The sequence below is a fragment of the Choloepus didactylus genome, chromosome 27, assembly GCF_015220235.1.
Source record: "Choloepus didactylus isolate mChoDid1 chromosome 27, mChoDid1.pri, whole genome shotgun sequence".
NCBI lineage: Eukaryota > Metazoa > Chordata > Mammalia > Pilosa > Megalonychidae > Choloepus > Choloepus didactylus.
In genome coordinates this window covers 17272879-17298079 of record NC_051333.1, presented here as the reverse complement: position 1 = coordinate 17298079, position 25201 = coordinate 17272879, and the positions used below count along the sequence as shown (strand labels likewise).

Below are 25201 nucleotides of genomic sequence, written 5' to 3'. Positions count from 1 at the left end.
ATCAAAAATCAGTCGGCCATAGATCTGAGGGTATATCTCTGAATTCTCAATTCGATTCCATTGATCTATATGTCTATCTTTGTGCCAGTACCATGCTGTTTTGGCAACTGTGGCTTTATAATAAGCTTCAAAGTCAGGGAGTGTAAGTCCTCCCACTTCGTTTTTCTTTTTTAGAGTGTCTTTAGCAATTCGAGGCATCTTCCCTTTCCAAATAAATTTGATAAATAGCTTTTCCAAGTCTGCAAAGTAGGTTGTTGGAATTTTGATTGGGATTGCATTGAATCTGTAGATGAGTTTGGGTAGAATTGACATCTTAATGACATTTAGCGTTCCTATCCATGAACATGGAATATTTTTCCATCTTTTAAGGTCCCCTTCTATTTCTTTTAGTAGAGTTATGTAGTTTTCTTTGTATAGGTCTTTTACATCTTTGGTTAAGTTGATTCCTAGGTACTTGATTTTTTTAGTTGCTATTGAAAATGGTATCTTTTTCTTGAGTGTCTCTTCAGTTTGTTCATTTCTAGCATATAGAAACATTACTGACTTATGTGCATTAATCTTGTATCCCGCTACTTTGCTAAATTTGTTTATTAGCTCTAGTAGGTGTATCGTTGATTTCTCAGGGTTTTCTAGATATAAGATCATATCATCTGCAAACAATGACAGTTTTACTTCTTCTTTTCCAATTTGGATGCCTTTTATTTCTTTGTGTTGCCGGATTGCCCTGGCTAGCACTTCCAGCACAATGTTGAATAACAGTGGTGACAGCGGGCATCCTTGTCTTGTTCCTGATCTTAGAGGGAAGGCTTTCAGTCTCTCACCATTGAGTACTATGCTGGCTGTGGGTTTTTCATATATGCTCTTTATCATGTTGAGGAAGTTTCCTTCAATTCCTACCTTTTGAAGTGTTTTTATCAAAAAGGGATGTTGGATTTTGTCAAATGCTTTTTCAGCATCTATTGAGATGATCAATTGATTTTTCCCTTTCGAGTTTTTAATGTGTTGTAATACATTGATTGTTTTTCTTATGTTGAACCATCCTTGCGTGCCTGGAATGAACCCCACTTTGTCATGGTGTATGATTTTTTTAATGTGTCTTTGGATTCGATTTGCAAGTATTTTGTTGAGGATTTTTGCATCTATATTCATTAGGGAGATTGGCCGGTAGTTTTCCTTTTTTGTAGCACCTTTGCCTGGTTTTGGTATTAGACTGATATTAGCTTCATAAAATGAGTTAGGTAGTGTTCCATTTTCTTCAATGTTTTGAAAGAGTTTGAGTAAGATTGGTGTCAGTTCTTTCTGGAAAGTTTGGTAGAATTCCCCTGTGAAGCCATCTGGCCCTGGGCATTTATTTGTGGGAAGATTTTTGATGACTGATTGGATCTCTTTGCTTGTGATGGGTTGGTTGAGGTCTTCTATTTCTTCTCTGGTCAGTCTAGGTTGTTCATATGTTTCCAGGAAATTGTCCATTTCTTCTACATTATCCAGTTTGTTGCCATACAGTTGTTCATAATATCCTCTTATAATTTTTTTAATTTCTTCAGGATCTGCAGTTATGTCACCTTTTTCATTCATTATTTTGTTGATATGGGTCTTCTCTCTTTTTGATTTTGTCAGTCTAGCTAGGGGCTTGTCAATCTTGTTGATCTTCTCAAAGAACCAACTTTTGGTGATATTTATCCTCTCTATTGTTTTTTTATTCTCTATGTCATTTATTTCTGCTTTACTCCTTGTGATTTCTTTTCTTCTACTTGGTTTAGGATTGGTTTGCTGTTCATTTTCTAGCTTCTTCAGTTGATCCATTAGTTCTTTGATTTTGGCTCTTTCTTCCTTTTTAATATATGCATTTAGTGCTATAAATTTCCCCCTTAGCACTGCTTTTGCTGCATCCCATAGGTTTTGGTATGTTGTGTTCTCATTTTCATTCGTCTCTATATATTTAGCAATTTCTCTTGCTATTTCTTCTTTAACCCACTGATTGTTTAGGAGTGTGTTGTTTAACCTCCAGGTATTTGTGGATTTTCTAAGTCTCTGATGGTTATTGACTTCTAATTGTATTCCATTGTGGTCAGAGAATGTGCTTTGAATAATTTCAATCTTTTTAAATTTATTGAGGCTTGTTTTATGTCGCAGCATATGATCTATTCTGGAGAAAGTTCCATGAGCACTAGAAAAGTATGTGTATCCTGGTGATTTGGGATGTAATGTCCTGTATATGTCTGTTAAATCTAATTCATTTATCAGATTGTTTAGGTTTTCAATTTCCTTATTGGTCTTCTGTCTGGTTGATCTATCTATAGGAGAGAGTGATGTGTTGAAGTCTCCCACAATTATTGTGGAAACATCAATTGCTTCCTTTAGTTTTGCCAGTGTTTCTCTCATGTATTTTGTGGCACCTTGATTGGGTGCATAGACGTTTACGATTGTTATTTCTTCTTGCTGAATTGCCCCTTTTATTAGTATGTAGTGGCCTTCTTTGTCTCTCAAAACATCCCTGCATTTGAAGTCTATTTTATCTGAGATTAATATTGCTACACCTGCTTTCTTTTGGCTGTAGCTTGCATGAAATATTTTTTTCCATCCTTTCACTTTCAGTTTCTTTGTGTCCCTGTGTCTAAGATGAGTCTCTTGTATGCAACATATTGATGGTTCATTTTTTTTGATCCATTCTGCTAATCTATACCTTTTAATTGGGGAGTTTAATCCATTTACATTCAACGTTAAAACCGTGAAGGCATTTCTTGAATCGGCCATCTTATCCTTTGGTTTATGTTTGCCATATTTTTCCCTCTCTCTACTAATATCCTTTATTGTACCCATACCGAATCTCTTTAGTACTGAACCTTTCTCCAAGTCTCTCTTTCCTGTCTTTGTTTCTCTGTCTGTAGGGTTCCCTTGAGTATCTCCAGTAGGGCAGGTCTCTTGTTAGCAAATTCTCTCGGCATTTGTTTGTCTGTGAAAAATTTAAGCTCTCCCTCAAATTTGAAGGAGAGCTTTGCTGGATAAAGTATTCTTGGCTGGAAATTTTTCTCACTCAGAATTTTAAATATATCGTGCCACTGCCTTCTTGCCTCCATGGTGGCTGCTGAGTAGTCACTACTTAGTCTTATGCTGTTTCCTTTGTATGTGGTGAATTGCTTTTCTCTTGCTGCTTTCAGAACTTGCTCCTTCTCTTCTGTGTTTGACAGTGTGATCAGTATATGTCTCGGAGTGGGTTTATTTGGATTTATTCTATTTGGAGTTCGCTGAGCATTTATGATTTGTGTATTTATGTTGTTTTGAAGATTTGGGAAGTTTTCCCCAACAATTTCTTTGAATACTCTTCCTAGACCTTTACCCTTTTCTTCCCCTTCTGGGACACCAATGAGTCTTATATTTGGACGTTTCATATTATCTATCATATCCCTGAGGTCCATTTCGATTTTTTCAATTTTTTTCCCCATTTTTTCTTTTATGCTTTCATTTTCCATTCTGTCATCTTCCAGGTCACTGATTCGTTGTTCAACTTCCTCTAGTCTTGTACTATGAGTGTCCAGAATCTTTTTAATTTGGTCAACAGTTTCTTTAATTTCCATAAGATCATCCATTTTTTTATTTAGTCTTGCAATGTCTTCTTTATGCTCTTCTAGAGTCTTCTTGATTTCCTTCATATCCCGTACTATGGTCTCATTGTTCATCTTTAGTTCTTTGAGTAGCTGCTCTAGGTGCTGTGTCTCTTCTGGTCTTTTGATTTGGGTGCTTGGGCTTGGGTTATCCATATCGTCTGGTTTTTTCATATGCTTTAGAATTTTCTGTTGTTTTTGGCCTTGTGGCATTTGCTGAACTTGATAGGGTTCTTTTAGGGTTTGTAGACCTATTGAAGTCCTTATCTCTAATTTATCAGATCTACAGCTTCGTTGAGTACACTTTCTCTAACTAACCAGCAGGTGGTGTCCACGAGCCACCTGTTCTCCACAAGCCAGTTCTCCCCTGCTTAGCCTTTTTGGTGAGTGGGGGAGTGAGTCTTGTGGGGCCCAATTGGTGTACCAAGCTTGCGTGTGTAGTTGGTGTTGCCTGCCGTGTATGTGGGGCGTGTTTCTGGGCAGTCGGGGAGGGGGGGTGGCCCTAACAATCAAATCTCCCTGATGATCCTAGAGTTTTAAAGCTGCTGCAATAGTCTAATCCTTCAGTTCAGTCCTGCCACAGTTTGTCTCTGCCACTGACCCAGAAGTCCTTGGTATTGGCGTATGGCTCCTGAGACTTGCAAGTGGGCCCCTCTTCCAGGCTGTGCACCCCGGGTCCTCTGTTGAGGGATGACTGTGCTATGTCACAGGTGAGTGCCGTCCCCCCAGGGCGGTTCTGGGCTGCTGGGCTGTGTAGGGAGGCTCCCAGTCTGCTCAAATGATGGCTGAATGGGGCTTTGTTAATTCACACTGCTCCACCTTCCCAACTCTGGGACAATCAGCTGCGGTTGCAGGGAAGGCTAATGTCCACGCCCAGTTTTGTGGTGTGTGCCTGTTATTTGAAGCACTTTCGTCACACTGGGTTGTCTGGGGCAGCTCTGGGCTATGGGGCTGGCGATGGGCAGGAGTGTTTCCTGTCCACCAGGATGGTGGCTGTGAGCGGACACCCCCCTTTTCTTGGGAAGTTGTGGTGTTTAGTGAATTTTCTCAGCCACTGGATTATTGCGTTTTGTCTCAGAGGTCTCTTAGTTCTGCTCTTGACTTGACGTGCCCAAATTGCAATTCTTTGAAGCTTTCTGTATTGGGCTTCTTAGAGTAATTGTTTTAGAAAAAGAAAAAAGGATTAAAAAAAAAAAAAAAAAAAAGGGCCCTCCTCAGAGATCTAATGGGTTATTGAAATGCTAATAGACAAAGCAACCAGGGCCATTAAGGAAAGGTCCACAGGGCAGAGAGATCAGCTTTTCTTCGGGATTTGCATATGCGCCTCAAGGCCTGAGCTCCGCCCTTCCCCTTTCTGTGTTCACCAGAACTCCAAAAATCCTCTGCTTTTATTTTGGAGTTTTTCGTGTTTTTTTTTTTTTTTCTATGCCTGTCTCCTCTCTGCTGGGCTGGCAGCTCTCAGATTCTCTGGTGTCTGGTCTCAGTCTGTCTATGGTTGGAGTATGGATCAGTAGAATGAGTTTCCGAGAAGGGCTACCACTGCAGTTCTCCCTTCTCCTTCCCGGAGCTGGCAGCCCCTCCTCCCACGGGACTGAGCCTGGCAGGGAGGGGCGCGGGTCCCCTGGCCGCAAAAACTTACAGATTTCGCTGATCTCAGCAGTTCGACATTTTCATGAGTGTTGTATGAAGTATGCCCAAAGACAGATTGCTCTGTGGTGTCCAGTCCACGCAGTTCCTGGCTTTTTACCTACTTTCCTGGAGGAGTAACTAAAACTTAAAGCTCACCAGTCTGCCATCTTGGCCCGCCTCCTGTAGGGAGGTTTTTGATGAACCTATTTTTTTAGTTTCTTAAAGTGGAAGATGAAGTCATTGATTTGACTTTCTTTTCTGCTAATATTGGCATTTAGTGCTATAAATTTCCCTCTAATACCATAATTTTATATATTGAGTTTTCATCTTCATTCAGTTCAAAATACTTCATAATCTCTCTTTGATTTCTTCTTTAATCCATGGCATACTCAGAGCATTGAATGTATGTGTTTCCAATAGCGGGGAATTTTTCAGATATCATTTAGTTATTGATTTCTCATTTAATTCCATTGTGGAAAGAGGTTTGTTTTGTCACTCAGAGTATGGTCTATCAGTATATGTTCCATGTACACTTGAAAACAATGAATATTCTGCTGTTGTTGAATGAAGTGATATAAAGTATCCATTAGGTCAAATGATAGCATTTTCAACTCTTACATTTTCCAATTGGCTTTCCGTCTTCTCATTCTAGCAGTTATTGAGAGTGGCACTGGAATCTCTAATTTAGAATTGTGGATTTAGCTCTTTCTTGTTGCAGTTCTATCAGTTTTTGTTTATGCATTTTGATACTGTTATTAGTTGTATAAAAATTTAGGATTACTTCCTCTTGAAAAATTGACCTCTTTATTATTATGAAGTGACCTTCTTTATCCCTGTAATATTCTTTGTTCTGGAATCTACTTTGTATGATATTAATATGGCTACTCCAGCTTTCTCTTGATTAGTATTAGCATGATATATCTTTTTCCATCTTACTTTTAACCTACTCGTGTTTTTAAAGTGAATTTCTCATAGGCAGCATATAATCAAGTCTTGCATTTTCATCCAGTCTCCACTCTTTCCCTCTCAATTGGGATATTTGGATCATTTATATTTAATCTGATTATTGAAATAAACCTTCTGTCTTCTTATTTATTTCCCACTTATTCTTTGTTCCTTTCTTCTCTTTCTGACTTCTTTTGTATGAGTACTTTTTATGATACCATGTTTTCTGCTTTGTTGGATTTTTAGCTATAATTTTTTGTTTTGTTAGTTAAGTAGTTATTTTACATCTTATAATATACATATTTTATTTATCACAGTGTATATTCCAGTAGTATTATGTTACTTCACATAGAAATAGGCACCTTACAATAGTTATTTACATTTACTTCTCCCCTTCCAGACTTTGTTCTGTTGTTGTCATACATTTTGCCTCTCTATATGTTACAAACCCTTCACTATAGTATTATTTTTGTTTAAACAGTAATTTATTTTTTAGCAAAGATAAATAATAAGAAGAATGCTTATATGTTTACTCTGTTACCATTTTTGTGTTCTTCATTCCTTTGTTTAGATCCAGATTTCCATCTAGCATCCAGTTACACATACATTAAGCCTCTTGAAGTTGCCCTTCAGCTCACTAACAATATTCCATTTACTTTTTTTGTCTTTTTTCTCTGTGTCTACCCCAGCACCTAAAACAGCATCTGGCACACAGTAAGGGCACAGGGCAGAATTCCACAGACAAACCCACATCCATTAATCTAATCCTCTTAGTCACAGTCTGTCACACACTCCGTCACATCACATTTCTATTCCACTCTCCAACAATCAGTCCCTTTCTATCCTAGCCCAGTCTCACAGGTCAAAAAATGCCAGACACTCAGTAACAAAATCACACACATGGTCACAGACACAGAGCACACCCACTCCCAACACACAGAGTTTTACACGCACTCACAGAAACACACACAATGACAGAATCTGAGGATCATGCACCACTCACAAAATCAGTCTAAGGTTACGGAATCTTGTAGGGAGGGAGATGATAAACAAATAAGAAATTAAAATATAAATACTGTGAGTTTTAAAACGGTAAATGCTATGAAGAAATTGGAATGTCAGATCAAGTAACTACGGAGTGCCAGGGGAAAGGTGTGATCAAGAAAGGCCTCTTTGAATCTGTGACATTTGTATCTGAACGTAGGGAGCAAGGAATTTTGAAGATACCTGGTAGAAGAGCCATTTTTGGAAGTAGGAACACAACCATACCCACCATCACCAAATCACAAATACAAGAACCACAGGCAAAAGGTGACATTCTCTAGCCTAACCCTTCCCCTTCCGTATCCAAGGTAACCACCCCAGAAGCAAGAACGCCCTGGAAGTATACGGGACTGGGAGACAACCTAATGCGCCTGCGCACTCTACCCACAACTTTTTTCGGGTACGCCGGCGCTATTCTAGGAAGTCGCCCCGCACCCCTTTGTGTCGAAGCGCGTGCGCTAGCGCGTGGCCGTCCACTCCCCCGCTGCGGGTAACCCCGCGGCCCTAAGTTCCCTGCGGGAGTTGCTAAGGAAGGCTGGCCGAGCGCTGGTGCCTGCGCACTTCGCTCCAGCGCTGTCTTGTGCAGGGGTTGGCTCAGTCCTCGTGGCCGAACCCGGCTCGGATCCGAGAGGCATCGGGGGTTCTGGGCTCCGTTCTGCAAGGCCAGAAAGAAGCCGGGGCGGACCCGAGGGCGGAGAGAGCGGAGGGGGCGGTGTTAAGAACCCGGAGCGGAGTTAGGACGGTGTAGCAGCTTTTCCTCCTCCGGACTACATTTCCCATCGGTCCCCGCGGGCACCGGGCTGGCGGCCCTTTGTGTCTTCCCGAGTCCAAGGCAGCTGAGGCGCTTGTTTCCGGGCCCCCGGCTGGGTTCCGCCCGACTCTGAGGGCAGGTGGTGAGGCCCGTTTGGAGCTATCCCCGAGCAGTCGGGCGGGAACGGATCTTCCCGGAATTCAGTTTTGCAGGTAAAGGAGTGGGCTGAGGTGGGGCCTGTGAGTCACTTGGACGCATGTCCCCGCGGCCTCAGTGACTCTACGTGTGAGACGGTGGTTGGTACCGTACAGTGTGAGGATGTCATCCGATGTGCCTGTACACTTCGCATCCGTGTGACTGTGGGTGCGAGTGAGACGGCGGTTGGAACCTCGGAGTGGGGCTAGGGGAAGGGTGGTTGTGGAGGGTCCTCTCAGTGTGCCTGTACCCGCGGCTTCTGTGACTGGGGTGTGTGAGTGAGATGGTCGGTTGTGCTACCCTAATGTTTGAGGCTGGGGTATGGGAGAGGGTGACCGTGCGAGACTGTGCCCATACCCATGGCCTCTGACTGTAGTGTATATAAGGCAGTGATTGGTGATGCAGTTTTTAATACTGTGGGTTTATGGGGAGACTGAGACTATGTGTCACCCAGTGTCTTTTAAAGCTAGCCAAGTGATGCCAGTATGCCGCCAAGTTTCAGAACCACTGATCTAGTGGCGAGTCAAGCTGACCTTTATTTGATCTTGATGCTGTTATTACTAGTATGTCTTTACATAAACGACTAGGTTCCTCAGAGCCTTTACCTGTAAAATCTAGAGGAAACTGTGTTGTTAAAACATAAGATGTGATTTAAGAAGGGTTAAATTGCATGCAAACAAGTTCCCAGGTCTCCATTACACTCTCTATTTAAGAGAAGTGTTAAAGAGAAAGAGAAACCTAGAAATTCTAGGCTGGTAATTCTGTTTGCTGTAAAGAAAACCTAGTTTCCCCGTGTTCTCTTCCCCCTCGCAGTCATCTAAGGACACTGCCATTTCCCAAGAGAAGAACCAGGAGGAGGAAGGAATGGCTGTTGGACTTTTTAAAACCATGTACCAGGTGAGTTGGTGTTTTCTCTCTTTTCCCTGAAATACCTTCCTGCTTTTCAAAACAAGCAAACATTAACTTTACTTCTGCTGAAACTTCTCTAGGTAACTAATCATGTAACTTCTCAAAACCCTCCAATGGCTTCCCACCCCATTCAGGAAAAATGCTGAAGTACTTGTCTTGGCCTTCAGGGCCTACATAATCTGGTACTGATCAACCCTGTCACCTCATCCAGTTTCTCTCACCCTGTCTGTAACTCATTTATTCACTTCCAGCTACACTGGCTTCCTTGTAGTGAATTGAGTATATTCTGAATTCATGGCCTTGAACTTGCTATTCCCTCTACCTGGAATGCTTTTCCCCCAGACACAGATACAGGCCAACTGCTTCATTCTAGTATCTGTCCAAATATTCATTCATTCAACAATTTTTTATTAAGCATCTATTAACATTGGATATGCAGGGCTTAGTCCTTAATTCTCTTCTCTCTTGTCTATATTCACTTCTTTGGTGATCTCATCCTGCTTCATGGTTTTAAATACTGTCTATATGCCAACAACTGTTAAACTCATGTGTATAGCCAGGACCTCTCTCCTGAACTCCAGACTTGTATATCTGACTACCTGCTCAGAATCTCCATTTGGTTGCATAATACATACCTCAAACTCAAACATCTCAAAACTGAGTGAAATGAGCCATTGGTGGTTTGAGGGACTTAGGAGTGACGTGATCTAATTTTCAGTTCAATAGGATCACTCTGGCTGCTATTGAGAATAAACTGAAGGGGACAAGGATGATAACGAGGAAGCCAATTAGGAAACTCTTACATACTTCTCTGTCTCAAGCTGAAAATTTTCCATGAGAAAGTTCTGTTTCTTCTACCTTCAAAATACATCCAGAATCTGACCACTTTTTACCACTACACACTGCTTCAATTCTGGTCTGAGCTGTCATCTCTCACCTGGATTATTGCCATCCTCTTCTAGCTGCTCTTTCTACTTCTATCCTTGCCCTCTTTTAGTCTATTCTTAAAGGAGCAGCCAGAGTGATCCTGTTAACACCTAAGTCAATTTATGTCTTTCCTATTCCAGAGATGGAATAGAAATAACAGAGTGGATAAGATTTTCAAATAGTTTATCTGTAAGGAAAGGAGAGAAATGGGTGGTAACTTAAGAGGTAAGTGTTGTCGGCAAGATTTTATAAAAATGAGAGTATGTCCATAGGCTGATATTAAAGATGTAATGCAAGAGAAATTTGAAGATGAAGAGGAGAGAGGAAGGAATTGCTGGAACCATGTGCTTGAGTAGGTGAGAGATGCTGAAATCTAGTGTACAAGAGGAAGGGATAGCCCTTGCTAGGCAAGTAGGCTGTTCATTCATAATAAGGGCAAATTAGAGTCTATGGGCACAGATGTAGGTAGATGTGTAGATATTGTGGGAATTTGTGGAAATTTTCTTCGAATGCCTTTTGTTTTCTTAGTGAAACAGAAAGCAGGATCACCAGCTGAGAACGAGCTTGGGAGAGACGATATAGAGGTATGAGGAAATGGGGGAAAGTATTCCATGGACCTTTAGGAGATTGGGAAAATGAATGGACTAGGGAGATGTATCACATAAGCAGCATTTTGGCCTGCTTAAGGTTAGTGATCATGACTTTAAAATAAGATCCTATCAGCGTGGTTGATATGATTTTCTTCAGAAAAATTCAGCTTTGCAAGGTACAGACACACCGAGGAGGCTGAGAGATGTCTGATTTTACCAAGTGAACACAGTGAAGTGAGAGGGGCTCGGAAGTTGAAGGTGTACGCATGGGGTGATTGTAAGAAATGATTGTATTATGTGGGGATGAGGAACAGTGAAAACATGGTAAGGTCAGTGGATTGTAGGTTGTGGTGGGAACAAAGAATTGTTCTAATTGGGCACCAGAGGACAAAAGTTGGAATATGAGCAGGGGGAGTCAGAGTAGGATAATTGATACTGATATGGAGGGTTTGGAACTTAACTGGTAATGTCAAGGTCTGGGGCATGCCATGGGAGTGAATGACTTTAGAAGTGTAAGAACAAGATTATTGGAGGAAAAAGGGATCAGAGAACTGTGAGGCCAAGTTGTTGGGAAGATCATTTAGATGGATATTAAAATGACCACAGAATTTGATAGAAGTAGCATTGGGGAAAATGACAGTGAGCCAGGGCTGTAGGAATGGCAGAGAATTAGTATCTACCAGGAATTGGTAGAAATCTAAAGGAGGGAGAGTAATTGATATAGTCTGATTTCATGAGATTTAAAATTAAATGCCTTTTAGGGAGAAGGCAGGGGAAATGATCTGGAAACAAGTGTGAGGAGCAAAGAGATCACCTGTTTCACCCCCACGTGCTATGGTATAAGTAATATGGGAAATCAGACATTTACCACATGACAGGGCTTCAGGGGAAGTAGTCCTCTCATCTGGGAGCCATATTTCTGTAAGGGCAAAAAGGCAGAGGGAAATAAATGTTGCTATGCTTCAGACTGGTTTTATTATAATTATGAATGGATTTTGAAACCAAGTATTATTGTTGTTTATTAGGGATCATATATTTTAAGATTAGAATTTAAGCTCTTTATTTGACATTGTAATTATTTTTGTTGACTGTATAAATTAACTTAATCAAAGAACCAGTAAAAAAATGTATGTCACATGGATACATATGTAAATATTTATATATTATATATTTTTATATTTACTATATATATATCTATTTAAGCATAGGAAAACATTTTGGGGAACATATGTACCATACAACCCAAAGTGTTAACAGGAGAGCATTTCTAAAATATCTGAGTAATGTTACTGTTGGGACAAGGAAAGAAAGATTCACCTACTATTTCATATAATTAAATAAGGAAAAGGGTTACTTAGTGTTGAAAATCACTTGAAGAATTTTACTTCTGTAGAGACAGTTTCCTTAACTAAGACAAAATTGTATCAAATGAAAAAAAAAAGGCTTATCTTCTATTCCCTTGACAGTTTCACCTCCTTTAAATTTGTAAAAAAGAAAAAAAAAATAACAAAATATACACACACGCAAACACATGAAAATGTGTGCTAGTTTCATCAGCAGGTGGATGTGTTATAGAAACCTGGAATCCAACTGAATCACAGCATAGCTCCAAGTTTTATAAGAACTTTGCCTGGCCCCGGTGGACTGAAGCAGCATTATAGGTGGGGCACCCCTTTCTTTGCATAAAATTGTAGGTACTCTTGGATCAAAGTGTTTGAGTTATAAATGGAATTGATGATTTGCTCTTCTTGGTCTAGCATAATTTTCAGAGATACAGCAAGCACTTTCTGGTGTCATTTTTTGATCCCCTTGTACTTTTTTGAACTTTTCAGATCATTCATTCATTAATTTAATTTATTCAACAAATATTTGAATGCCTCATTTGTGCCAGATACTGTTCTGGTAACTAGGATATAGCAATAACCAACACACAAAAATAATCTGCTCTCATGGGGTTTATATTTTAGTGGACATGTGGGGCAGACAATAAATAAATAAGTGCTATAGGGAAAAATAAAGCAGGGTTAGGGAAATAGGGACCTGGGGTAGGGGTATTGCTATCTTATATATTATGATATAAGAATTTCAAAGACCCTGATGGGGAACATACTTGACATATTTGAGGATGTAATATCAGGGAGAGATCAGTGTGCCTGGGGCAGAGTGAGTAAGATGAGCATGGTTAAGAGATGAGGTTATTTTGTTTTACTTATTTCATTTCAGGAGTTGGTGACTTTCAGAGATGTGGCCATAGACTTCTCCCAAGAGGAGTGGGATTGTCTGGATTCTTCTCAAAGGCGTCTATACAGTAATGTGATGCTGGAAAACTACAGGATCTTAGTGTCACTAGGTAAGGATATCGTCCCCTTGCAAAATTCAGCATTTGCCCAGCAGGGGCCCTTTTCTACCACCATTGTGACTTTTGGGTTAGCATTGCAGTGCTTGAGTGAATGTCTGCTTCCTGTGCCAAAGAGATGTGGAATTTAATATTGTGGAATTGGCACTGGATAGGTCTATTATTAATCTTCATCTTCCCTATCCTAATACATGTCCTTTACATAATTTTCTCTGCTTTACTATAAACTCCCTGTCCCTTGATAATCAAAAGATGGGGTATGGGCTCTAGGATTTCTACAGCATGACTAAATTCTTTCTTTCCATGTATGCAGGACTTTGCTTTTCTAAGCCAAGTGTGATATTATTGTTGGAGCAAGGGAAAGAGCCCTGGATGGTGAAGAGAGAACCATCAAAAGGCTCAGGTAAGTGAAAAAGAAACAGGCAGGCAAATATCTTTGCAGATGTCTGCTCAACTTGACTTAAAAGTATCACCTCTTCACTTTTCTTTTTTTGGCATGTTCTCAAATGCTGTAGTAGAGGCTTGGTGCCTTTTAGGGTATTCTCCCGAATTTGCTGTTATTTGCTGTCTCTCTCTCACACTTTGCCCCCTTCTTTCTAATAACTCATTTATCTATTGCCCCCTTCTTTCTAATAACTCATTTATCTATTGTCTGAGTTTCCCTCCTTCTCAGTTTCATAAGCCTCTTCAAGTCTTTAAAAAACCTTTTCCTAATCTGATAAAATTTTTTTTCATTGAAACATTTTTTTTTCTTTTTTAGAGAAGTTAAGGGTTTATCTGATAAACTTTTGAGCTCCAAGAACAACTGTAACAGAATTACCATGTTCAAATTTGGACAAGTTATTTAACCTCTCTGTGCTTTTGTTTTATCATCTGTAAAACGGGAAATACTTACCAAGCGCTTTGAACAAATTCTCTCACGTAATAAGAATGCAATAGATGTTAGCTGCTATTATTGATGTTATTCATGTTTTTATTATTTTACCTCCAAATGCCATGTTTTTCTCTGAATCATCAGTTCATTCACTCTTTCATTCCTTTAACCAACATTTATTGAATTTGTACTTTGAACAAAATACTTGTGAAATGCTAGGGTGTTATACATGTGTATGAGTAATTAAAGAATTGACAGGCTAGTAGCAGAGATGGTATGTAGCAATAAATGGTACATAAGAAGAAAAAACTGAAAGAAAGCTCAGAGAAGGAGATGAGAGAAAAGAAATCTGGGTAACTGGGAAGATAATGGTCTTTATCAAAAACACAGAGGTCGGAAGTAGGAAAACATTTGAGGGAGAAGAAATGAAGAGTTCAGTTTTGTGGTGTAGGAGGGATTAAATGGAAGTCTAAACTTCAGAAAACTCAGAGTCATTGTAAACATCTCTTTCAACAGCACTCCCCAGCTTATCCCCACCACCCTGCACCCCAGTCCACTACCTTTCCTCAATCTTTCATATGCTTGTTCATTTCCTAAGAAAAATTTTTGATGTGGAACTGTAATGCCAAAGGGTATATGGTTATATTTTATTTATTATTAGTAGTAAAGAAATCACACACATATATTAAGATATATATGCAGCTTAAATAATAATAGAACAAAATCCATTTACCTACTTCTTAGCTTAAGAAAGAAAATTGTCAATGCCATTTTGGGCCCTTGGGGGCCCCTCCCTGATGATAACATCACTCCCTACCCATGGCTCATCCTCCACCCCTCACTGGGGTAACTATTATCCTATGATTTTGATTATCATTTCCTGGCTTTTCTTTGTAGTTGTGTCACATATATAGGGATCCCTAAACAAAGTATTTATATTTGCATAGTTTCAACTTTATATGGATGGAAATATATTGTGCATGTAATTCAACATCTTTTTTTTTCCATTCAAATTATGTTCCTGAGGTTCATCTATATTGATTTTTTGTAGCTAGGGTTCATTAATTTTTATTTCACTCCTTATTTAATATATTCTGTTCTGTAGACCACAGTTCTCTACAACAGTTCTCAATTATCCATTCTCCATTTGAATTGTTTAAATTTTTTGCTATTATAAATATTACTGTTATGAACCTTTTTATATGTGACTGTAAAGAAATTCATGTAAAGAAAAAAAAAACAGGATTTATTAGATAATGCTATATCTAATAAATTTGTAAGGTGCTTTTACCAATTTACATTTCCAACAGTTGTGTGTGAAAGTACCCATTGCTCCACACTGAGAATTGACAGATTTTTTAAATCTTTGCCAGCTCAGTGAGTATGAAATATTGCCTCCTTTTAATTGTGATCTGTATTTCATGATTACTAACAAAAATTGAACAGCTTTTCATGTTAAATTAGCTGTTTGGGTTTGTTCTTTTGCAAAGTGCCTTTTCAAGTCCTTTCCCCATTTTGGGGTAGGTTGTCTTTTCTTTAATAATTAATAGGACTTCTGGGTATATATATGTAAGTGTGTTTGTGTGTATTATATTTTAATGGAGTTGAATTTTTCAATTTTTTCCTTCTTAGTTTATGTTTTGATATTTTGTTTTAAGAAATCTTTCTATACTCCAAGGTCATATAGATATTCCCAAATTGTATTATGAAGATTTTAAAGATTTTCCTTTAATGTTTAGGTCTATAATCCAGCTGGAATTGATTTTGAGGATTATTTGAAGTAAGAATTATATTTCTTTAATCTTTTTTTTTTCACACATGCCCTGTTCCTTTACCCATCCGCCCTTTGCCAACTTTTATTTTTTGTAATTTTATTGTGATATATTCACGCACCATACAAACCATCCAGATGTACAATCAGTGGCTCACATTATCATCACATAGTTGTGCATACATCCCCATGATCAATTTTAGAACATTTTCATTACTCCAGAAAATAAATAAGAATAAAAAATAAAACCCAAATCCTCCCTGTTCCGGTTTACTAATGCTGCCATTATGCAAATACCAGAAATGGATTGGATTTTATAAAGGGGATTTATTCAGTTACAGATTTATAGTTCTAAGTGTCAAACATCATCAACACAATGATACCTTTACTGAAGATTGGTCGATGTGTCTGGAACACCTCTGTCGGCTGGGAAGGCACATGGCTGGCGTCTGTTTGTCCTGGGTTGTATTTCAGCTCCTTTCAGCTCCTGTATGTCCTTAGTTTAGCATCTCCAAACAGCCTTCTGTCCGCAACTCCAAGCATCTCTGAACATCTCTGTCAGCTCCCAAGTGTTTCTCCAAAAGTCTCTCCCAGGTTCTCTCGGGGTGTTTTGTCTTTTCTTAGCTTCTCTGGAACAAACTCTGGGCTAGCATCTCAAAGCATCAGCAAGTGTCTTTCCAGAAGTCTCTCTCAACTGCTCTCCAGAATGTCCCTCTCACCTGCTCTGAGCTCCTTCTGTCTGTGCGCTCTCTTTAAAGGACTCCAGTAAGCTAATCAAGTCCTGTCCTGATTGGGTGGGGTCAAATCTCCATGGAAACATTCAATCAAGACATCACACCCTAATCAGAAAGATTAATAAATCTGCTCCCACAAGATTGCATTAAAGAATATGGCTTTTGGGGGGACACAATATATCCGATTGGGCACACTCCCATACCCTTATCCCCCCCGTTGTTGACCCATAGTGTTGGTGTAGTACATTTGATACTGTTGATGAAAGAATATTAAAATATTATTGTGAACTCTAGTCCATAGTTTGCAATAGGTACATTTTTTTCTCATTTACTCCTCTGTTATTAACTCCTTGTTGTACATTTGTTCTGGTTCATGAAAGAATTTTTTAATATTTTTTATATTTGGACAGTTAATCACATAGTCCACCGCAAAATTCACTGTATTATGCAGTCCTATGTTTTAATCTCCAACTTTTCTTCTGGTGAAATACATGATTCTAAACTTTCCCTTTCCACCACATTTGTACACCATTCAGTAATATTAATTATTCTCACAATAACATGCTACCATCACCTTTATCTGTTTCCAGACATTTAAGTTCAACATAGTTAAACGTTCTGCCAATATTAAGCAACTGCTCCACATTCTTTAGCCTCATTCTATATACTGGTAACCTTATTCTATATTATATGTCTATGAGTTTACATAATATAATTAGTTCATTTCGGTGAGATCATACAATATTTTCCTTTTGTGTTTGACTTATTTCACTTAACGTAATGTTCCCCAAGTTCATCAATATTGTCGCATGCTTCGGGCCTTCATTCCTTCTTACTGCTGAATAATATTCCATCATATGTGTATACCACGTTTATTGTTTATCCATTCATCTGCTGAAGCATATTTGGGTTGTTTCCGTTTTTTGGCAATTGTAAATAATGCTGCTATGAACAATGGTGTGCAAATGTATGTTTGCGACCCTGCTTTCAAATCTTCTGGGCTTATCCCGAGTAGCGGGATTTCCATATCAAAAGGCGACTCTATACTTAGCTTCCTGAGGAACCCACAAACTGTTGTCCACAGCAGCTGTAACATTTTACATTCCCATAAGCAGTGAGTAAGTGCTCCTATTTCATCACATCCTCTCCAACATTTGTAGTTTACTGTTTGTTTAATATCAGCCATTCTTGTAGGTGTGAGATGATATCTGATTGTAGTTTTGATCTGCATTTTCCTAATAGCTAGTGAATTTGAGCATCTTTTCATGTGCTTTTTAGCCATCTGTATTTCCTCTTTGGAAAAAATGTCTATTTATGTCTTTTGCCCATTTTTAAATTTGGCGTTCATCTTTTTATTGTTGAGTTGTAGTATTTCTTTATATATTCTGGTTATGAACTCTTATCAGATATTTGGTTTCCAAATATTTTCTCACATTGAGTTTGCTGCATTTTTATTCTTTTGACAAAGTCCTCTGAAGCACAGAAGTATTCAGTTTTGAGGAGGTCCCATTTATTTATTTTTTTCTTTGCATGATTTTTTTTTGCTTTGGCTGTAAGGTCTAGGAAACTACCTCCTATTACTAGATCTTGAAGATATTTCCCTGTATTTTCTTCTAGGAGTTTTATGGTACTGGTTCTTATATTCAGGTCTTTGATCCATTTTGAATTAATTTTTGTATGGCTTGTGAGACAGGGGTCCTCTTTCATTCTTTCAGATATGGATTTTCAGTTCTCCCAACACATTTATTGAAGAGACTGTTCTGTCCCAGTTTGAGTGGACTTGGGGGCCTTGTCAAAAACCAATTGACCATAGATCTGAGGATCTATTTCTGAACTCTCAGTTTGATTCTGTTGATCAATATGTCTGTCTTTATGCCAGTACCATGCAGTGTTTTGACCACTGTGGCTTTATAATAAGCTTTAAAGTCAGGAAGCATGAGTCCTCCTACTTCATTCTTCTTATTTAAGATGTTTTTGGCTATTTGAGGCCCCTTACCTATCTAAATAAATTTGATAATTAGCTTTATCATTTCCGTAAAGTAGGCTGTTGGAATTTTGATTGATATTGCATTGAATGTGTGGGGACATATTATATCCAAATGGACACAATAACATATATACATAGAAGTGATAACTTTCCAAGTGAAATTTAACAAGTAGTTAGAGAACAAATTTCAAAGAATATTATAGGTTACAGTTCCACAGTTTCAGTTATTCCTTATTGTGAAATATAACATATATTCAAAAAGGTGATAGCTTTCAAATTATAATTTAACAAGTAGCTGTAAAGCACATTTCAAAGGATGCTATGTGTTACAGTTCTACCATTTCAGTTCTTTCCTTCTAGCTATTCTAATACCTCAGCAACTAAGAAAAAGAAAATTTATCTAAAAATTCAGTATTCATAATCTTTTGTTAAATTCCACCTTGTCTATTGCTATTCCTTCCTCTAGTTTAATCACTTTCCTGATCTTCGGGGATGTCTAGGCAGTAATCACCCTATGTTTTTCATGTTAAAAAGGGGTGCCAACTTTTTGAGAAAAGGGGACACATCTAATTGATGTTCTTGAAGAGGATATTGTCTCTGGGTTTTGGGACTTAGCTGGCATAGGAGTTCTCTGAAGAATTTAAGTTTCTAAGAGTAAACTTAGTGAGTGAAACCTTATAGAGTCTCAGATAGGGGTCCCGGTATTCTTTAGGGTTTTCAGGACTGCTGTTGACTTGGGCTTATCATACCGTGGTCATTTGGCATATCTAGGAGAAGCTTGCATAAGAGTAAACTCCAGGACAGCCTCTTGATTCTGTTTGCATCTATATCTCTCTTAGCCACTGAAATCTTGTTTTATTGCCTTTCTTTTCTCCCTTGTGGTCAAAAAGGCATTCTCAGTCCCTTGATGCCAGGGACATTCACGGAATCTGTGTCCCACATTGCCAGGAAGACTCATTCATCTGGGGGGTCCTGCCGCACGTTGGGGGGAATGATGATTTTATTTGCAGAGTTATGCTTAGAGAGAGAAAGTCCACATTTGAGCAACAAAAGAGGTTCTCTGGGGGTGACCCCAAGCATAATTATAGGTGGGCTTAGCCTTCCCTTTACAACCATAAGTTTCACCCAAACAAGCCTCAAAATCAAGGGAAACCCTACTTATTTTTGCATGTTGCTCTTGTATTTTGCCACCTTGCTGAACTTGTTTATTAGCTCAAGTAGCTTTGTTGTAAATTTTTTTGGGAGTTTCTAGATACAGATCATGTCGTGTGCAAATAATGAAAGTTTTACTTCTTCCTTTCTGATTTGGATGCCTTTTATTTCTTTTTCTTGCCTAATTGCTCTAACTAGAACTTCTCTCACCATTGAGCACAGTGTTAGCTATGGGTTTTTCATATATGCCCTTTATCATATTGAGGAAGTTTCCTTCCATTCCTATCTTCTGAAATGTTTTTATCAAGAAACAATGCTGAATTTTGTCAAATGCATTTTCTGTATCAATCAATCATGTGGTTTTCCCTTTTGATTTATTGATGTAGTGTATTTCATTAATTGATTTTCTTGTGTTGAACCACCCTTGAATACCTGGAATAAAACCCACTTGTTCATGTTGTATAATTCCTTTAATTTGCTGCTGGATTCAATTTGGAAGTATTTTGTTGAGAATTTTTGCATCTATTTTCATTAGAGAGATTATTCTATAGTTTTCTTTTCTTGTAGTAACTTTAGCAGGCTTTGGTATTAGAGTGATACTGGCTTCATGGAATGAGTTTCTGTTCCCTTTTCAATTTTTTGGAAGAGTTGGAGCAGGAATAGTATTAATGCTGGTAAAATTCACCTGCAAAGGCATCTGGACCTGGGCTTTTCTTTGTTGGAAGATTTTTGATGACTGGGTCAATCTCTTGTGATTGGTTTGTTGAGGTCTTCTGTTTCTTCCAGAGTCAGTGTACATTGTTCATGTGTTTCTAGGAAATTGTCAGTTTTACCTAAGTTGTCTAATTTGTTGGCATACAGTTGTTCATAGTATCCTCTTATGATCTCTTTTATTTCTTTGGGGTCTGTGGTAATGACCACCTCTCATTTCTGATTTTGTTCTTTGCATCTTTTCTATTTTGTCTTTGTCAGTCTAGCTAAAGGTTTGTCAGCTTTATTGATCTTCTCAAAGAACCAACTTTTGGTTTTGTTGATTCTCTCTGTTCTTTTGTTCTCCATTTCATTGATTTTGGCTCTAATCTTTGTTATTTCTTTCTTCCTGCATGCTTTAGGATTAGTTTACTGTTTGTTTGTTTTTTTATTTTTTTTCCTTTAGTTTCTCCAGTTGTTCAGTTGGTCTTTGGTTTCTTTGTTTTTAGTTCTTTCTACCTTTTTAATGTAGACATTTGGGGCTATAAATTTCCCTCTCAGCACTGCCGTCACTGCATCCCATAGCTTTTGATATGTTGTGTTCTTATTTTCATTCATCTCAGGTTATTTATTGATATCTCCTGCAATTTCTTCTTTGACCCATTGATTGTTTAAGAATGTGTTAACCTCCATGTATTTGTGAAATTTCTGATTCTTCAGTTGTTATTGATTTCCAGCTTCATTCCGTTGTGATCTGAGAAAGTGCTTTGTATTATTTAAATCCTTTTAAATGTATTAGGATGTTTTGTGCCCCAGTATATGGTCTATCTTGAAGAATATTCCATGAATACTTGAGAAGAATGTATATACTCCTGTTTTGGGGTGCAATATTCTATATATGTCTGTTAGATCTAGTTCATTTATCATATTATTGAGGTTCTCTGTGTCCTTATTGGTCCTATCTATAGATGTTCTGTCTATTGAAGAGAATGGTTTGTTGAAATCTCCCACTATTGTTGTATAGACATCCATTACTCCCTTCAGTTTTGCCAGTGTTTGCCTCATGTACTTTGGGGCACCTTGATTAAAAATATATATATTTATGATTGTTACTCTTCTTGGTGAATTGCCCCTTTTATTAGTATATAGTGTCCTTCTTTGTCCCTTAAAACATTTTTGCATTTGAAGTCTATTTTGTCTGATATACAGTTACTCCAGCTGTTTTTGATACTGTTTGCATGGAGTATCTTTTTTCATCCTTTCACTTTCAGCCTGTTTGTATCTTTGGGTATAAAATGTGTCTCTTGCAAACAGCATATAGTTGGACCATATATTTAAATCCATTATGCCAATGTGTGTCTTTGATTGGGGAGTTTACTCCATTAATTGTCAGTGATATTACTCTAAAAGCCATCTTATTTTGACCATTTTATCCTTTGTCAGATCTATATTCTCTTTTTAGCTTTTAGTTACCCTTACTGATAGTCATCATTTCTATACTCTCCTCCAAGCCTCTCTCTTGTCTTTTTTTTTTTTTTCCAGCTCACAGAACTCCCTTTAGTATTTCTTGTATGGCAAGTCTCTTGTTAACAGATTTTCTCAGCTTTTGTTTATCTGTGAATATTTTAAGCTCTCCCTCACTTTTGAAGGACAGCTTTGCTGGATAAAGAATTCTTGGCTGGCAATTTTTCTTTTTCAGTATCTTAAATATATCATGGAGGCCTTCTGACCTCCTTAGTGTCAGATGAGAAGTCTGCGCTGAGCCTTATGTGGCTTTGCTTGTATGCAGTGAATCACTTTTCTCTTGCTGCTTTCAGGATTCTCTCCTTTTGGCATTTGACAGTCTGATTAGTATGTGTCTTGGAGTGGAGGTCTGTTCAGATTTATTCTATTTGGAGTACATTGGGCTTCTTGGATTTGCAAATTTATATCTTTTATAAATTATAAGTGTTGAGAATATTTTTGCCATCATGTCCTCAAATATTCTTCCTGGCCCTCTACCTTTGTCTTCTTCTTTGGCACCTGTAATGCATATATTTGTGTGCTTCATGTTGTCAGTCATTTCCCTGAGACCTATCTCAAATTTTTCCATTCTTTTCTCCATTCGTTCTTTTGCATGTTTGATTTCGGTTGCTCTGTCCTCTCATTTGCATATCCTTTCTTCTGCCTCTTCAAATCTGCAGTTGTGTGTCTCTAGTATATGTTTTATTTCATCTAATGTATCTTTCATTTTCTGTAAGATGTTATTTTTATACGTAATCTTTCAAATTATTTATGGTCTCCTAGTACTTCTTAATAACCATTATCTCTTTAATCATCTCATTGAAATTATTTAGGAGATTTGTTTGACCGTCTTTGATTGGTTGTTCCAAATTCTGTATTTCCTGACTTTTTAATTTGATCATTTGGTTTGGCCGTGTCTTGTTTCTTCATGTGTCTTGTACTATTTTGTTGGTTTCCAGGCATCTGATTATCTTGACAGGATTATTTTGAAAGTTGTTTTGAAAATCTCATCTAAGATTTTTTTGTTGATTCAGTTCATGTTGAAAGCTTCCTTTGGCTCTAGGTTCATCAATATTTCATAGCCAAACCAGGGCCACTGTCCCATGCAGGGGGTGCAGACCCCTACCAAAGGGCCCTAGAGAAAGGGTCAGGAAAGTAGCTTCTCAGACTGTACTTTCCCAGTCTTCCCAGAAGATGGGTCCTACTAGGTAAGTTTATTTTTTATCCCTCTGATCCCTCTGTTTCTACAGTGAGTGGGGATAAAGGCCCCATGGTGCTCTGTGTACCTGTCCAGAGAGGACCAAGGCTGTGGCTCCCACTGTTTTATTTCACCAGCCAACAGCTGAGACAGGGGCCTCCCTGTCTCTCTCAGACTGCTGTAGCGCACTTGGCGAGACTCAGGCACACTCCAGGCTGTTGGTCTCAGGGGTGGGGGAAGGACATCTGGGGCTGCAGTGGATCTCAGTCATTTTCTGCAGCTTCTCTGTTTGTGGAAATAGTGGAAGTATGAGCGCCTTGGGCTTCTGTACAGATAGGTTCAAAGCTGTGAGACCCAGAGGGAGCCTGAAGGGAGGGGCTCCCTGTCTCTTCTAGCCCTCTGCAGCCAGCTGGATGAGAGCTAGATGTGCACAGATCTGCTGGTCTTGGGGTTCAGGGATGGGTGCCAGTCCCCCAGTGCTGATTAATCTCTCCCCACAGTCTCTTGAGTTTGTAGAGCTAATGAAGCCATGGGCTCCTGAGCTGCCATGTGGAAAGGCTCTAGGCTGCGGGACTGAGAGGGCCAACCTCACTGGCCAACAGCTTGCCTAGGACCGCACTACATCCATGATTCTCGGGAGTGGGGTGTGTGTGACAGGAACAGCAGTGGAGATTAATCTCTCACTTCAGTCTTTCAGTTTGTGAAATCAGTGGAGCCAGGAGCCTCATGGAAAGGCTCTAGGCTGCTGGACTGTAAGGCTCCTCTTCTCTAGCCAAGAATTTGCCCAGACAACTGGTTTGTCTGCTGGCCTCAGGGTGGAGCGTGGGCAGTGGAAACCCCAATGGATACCAGTCTCTCAGCTTGTAGAATCCAAGGAGCCACCTCTTTAGTCTTATGGTAAAACATGAGTCTCATATATTTATTGAATGAATTATCTCTCTTTGCTCACTGTTCTTCATTAATACCTCTAAATATATATAGGTTTATATGCTAGTTTGTATCTATTATGTCCCCCACAAAAGCCATGTTCTTTAATGCAGTCTTGTGGGGGCAGACTTATTAGTCTTTTGATTAGGGTGGAACCTTTTGATTGAGTGTTTCCATGCAGATGTGACTCACCCAACTGTGGGTGAGACCTTTGATTAAATTACTTCCATGGAGGTTTGGACCCCACCCATTCAGCGTGGGTCTTGATTAGTTCACTGGAGTACTTAAGAGAGCTGAAGAGCCGACACAGATGCTGACCCTTGGAGACGCTGGGAGATGCAGACAGAAAGACATTTGGAGATGCTAAGCTAAGAGATGAAGCCATGTTTGCCATGGAGAAGCTAAGAGAGGACTTCCAGATGCTTAGAGAGAAATGCCCCAGGAGAACTGAGAGAAGCTAAGAGAGACAGAATCCCAGAGACATTTTGGAGAAAGCCATTTTGAAATGCAACCTGGGAGCAAAGGACCAGCAGACACCAGCCACATGCCTTCCCAGCTGACAGACGTGTTCCAGACACCATTGGCCTTTTTTCAGTGAAAGTATCCTCTTGCTGATGCCTTAGTTTGGACATCTTTTTGGCCTTAGAACTGTAAATCTGTAACCTAATAAATCCCTTTATAAAAGCCAATCCATTTCTGGTGTTTTTGCATAATGGCAGCTTCAGCAAACTGGAAGAGTTTAGTATATTCATGGGTCTGATTTTGAGCTATATTCCATTCCATTGGTCTGTATTTTATTTCATTATGCCAGCATTGCACTATCTTAATAAAAATACTTTATTGTAAGATTGACTATTGTTAAGGCAAGTTCCTATACCTTGTTTATATTCTTCAGAGTTACTTGTGTGCTCTTTGGCCTTGTAAATAAGGTTTAGGGTCACCTTGTCAAGTTCTACCAGAAAACATAAAAAGTTGGTAGGTTTTTTAAAATTTAATTCTATTGTAGTAACACATACAACATGAATGTTGCCATTTTAGCTGTTTTTAAGTGTATAATTCAGTGGCATTAATGACATTCACAGTGTTGTGCTACTGTCACTACATCTATTTCCAAAACTTTTCCATGACCCATTAAGCAATAACTCCCTATTCCCTCCTTCCTAAGCCCCTTGAAACCTGTAATCAGTGTTTTGTCTTTAAGAATATGCTTGTTGTTCTAGTTTGCTAATGCTGCAGGAATGCAAAACACCAGAGATGGATTGGCTTTTATAAAAGGGGGTTTATTTGGTTACATAGTTACAGTCTTAAGGCCATAAAGTGTCGAAGGTAACACATCAGCAATCAGGTACCTTCACTGGAGGATGGCCTCTGGAATCCAGAAAACCTCTGTTAGCTGGGAAGGCACGTGGCTGGTGTC

The 25201-nt window shown here is 38.8% G+C and overlaps 1 protein-coding gene across 3 annotated transcripts in view; it reads left to right on the top strand.

Annotated features, from left to right (window-relative positions):
* Positions 1 to 7756: 7756 nt before the first annotated feature.
* Positions 7757 to 25201, top strand: part of ZNF570 (zinc finger protein 570) — a 41469-nt gene continuing 24024 nt past the window's right edge. Inside the window, exons 1-5 of one of the 3 annotated variants that reach the window (XM_037820236.1) lie at positions 7757 to 8183; positions 8980 to 9063; positions 10531 to 10586; positions 12816 to 12942; positions 13262 to 13351. In XM_037820236.1, coding sequence (XP_037676164.1) covers positions 12909 to 12942; positions 13262 to 13351 — 124 coding nt within the window. In that variant the 5' untranslated portion in view covers positions 7757 to 8183; positions 8980 to 9063; positions 10531 to 10586; positions 12816 to 12908. Of the gene's footprint in view, positions 8184 to 8979; positions 9064 to 10530; positions 10587 to 12815; positions 12943 to 13261; positions 13352 to 15132; positions 15200 to 25201 lie in introns of those variants that run through there. The other 2 variants (XM_037820235.1, XM_037820237.1) reach the window with 2 other exon arrangements.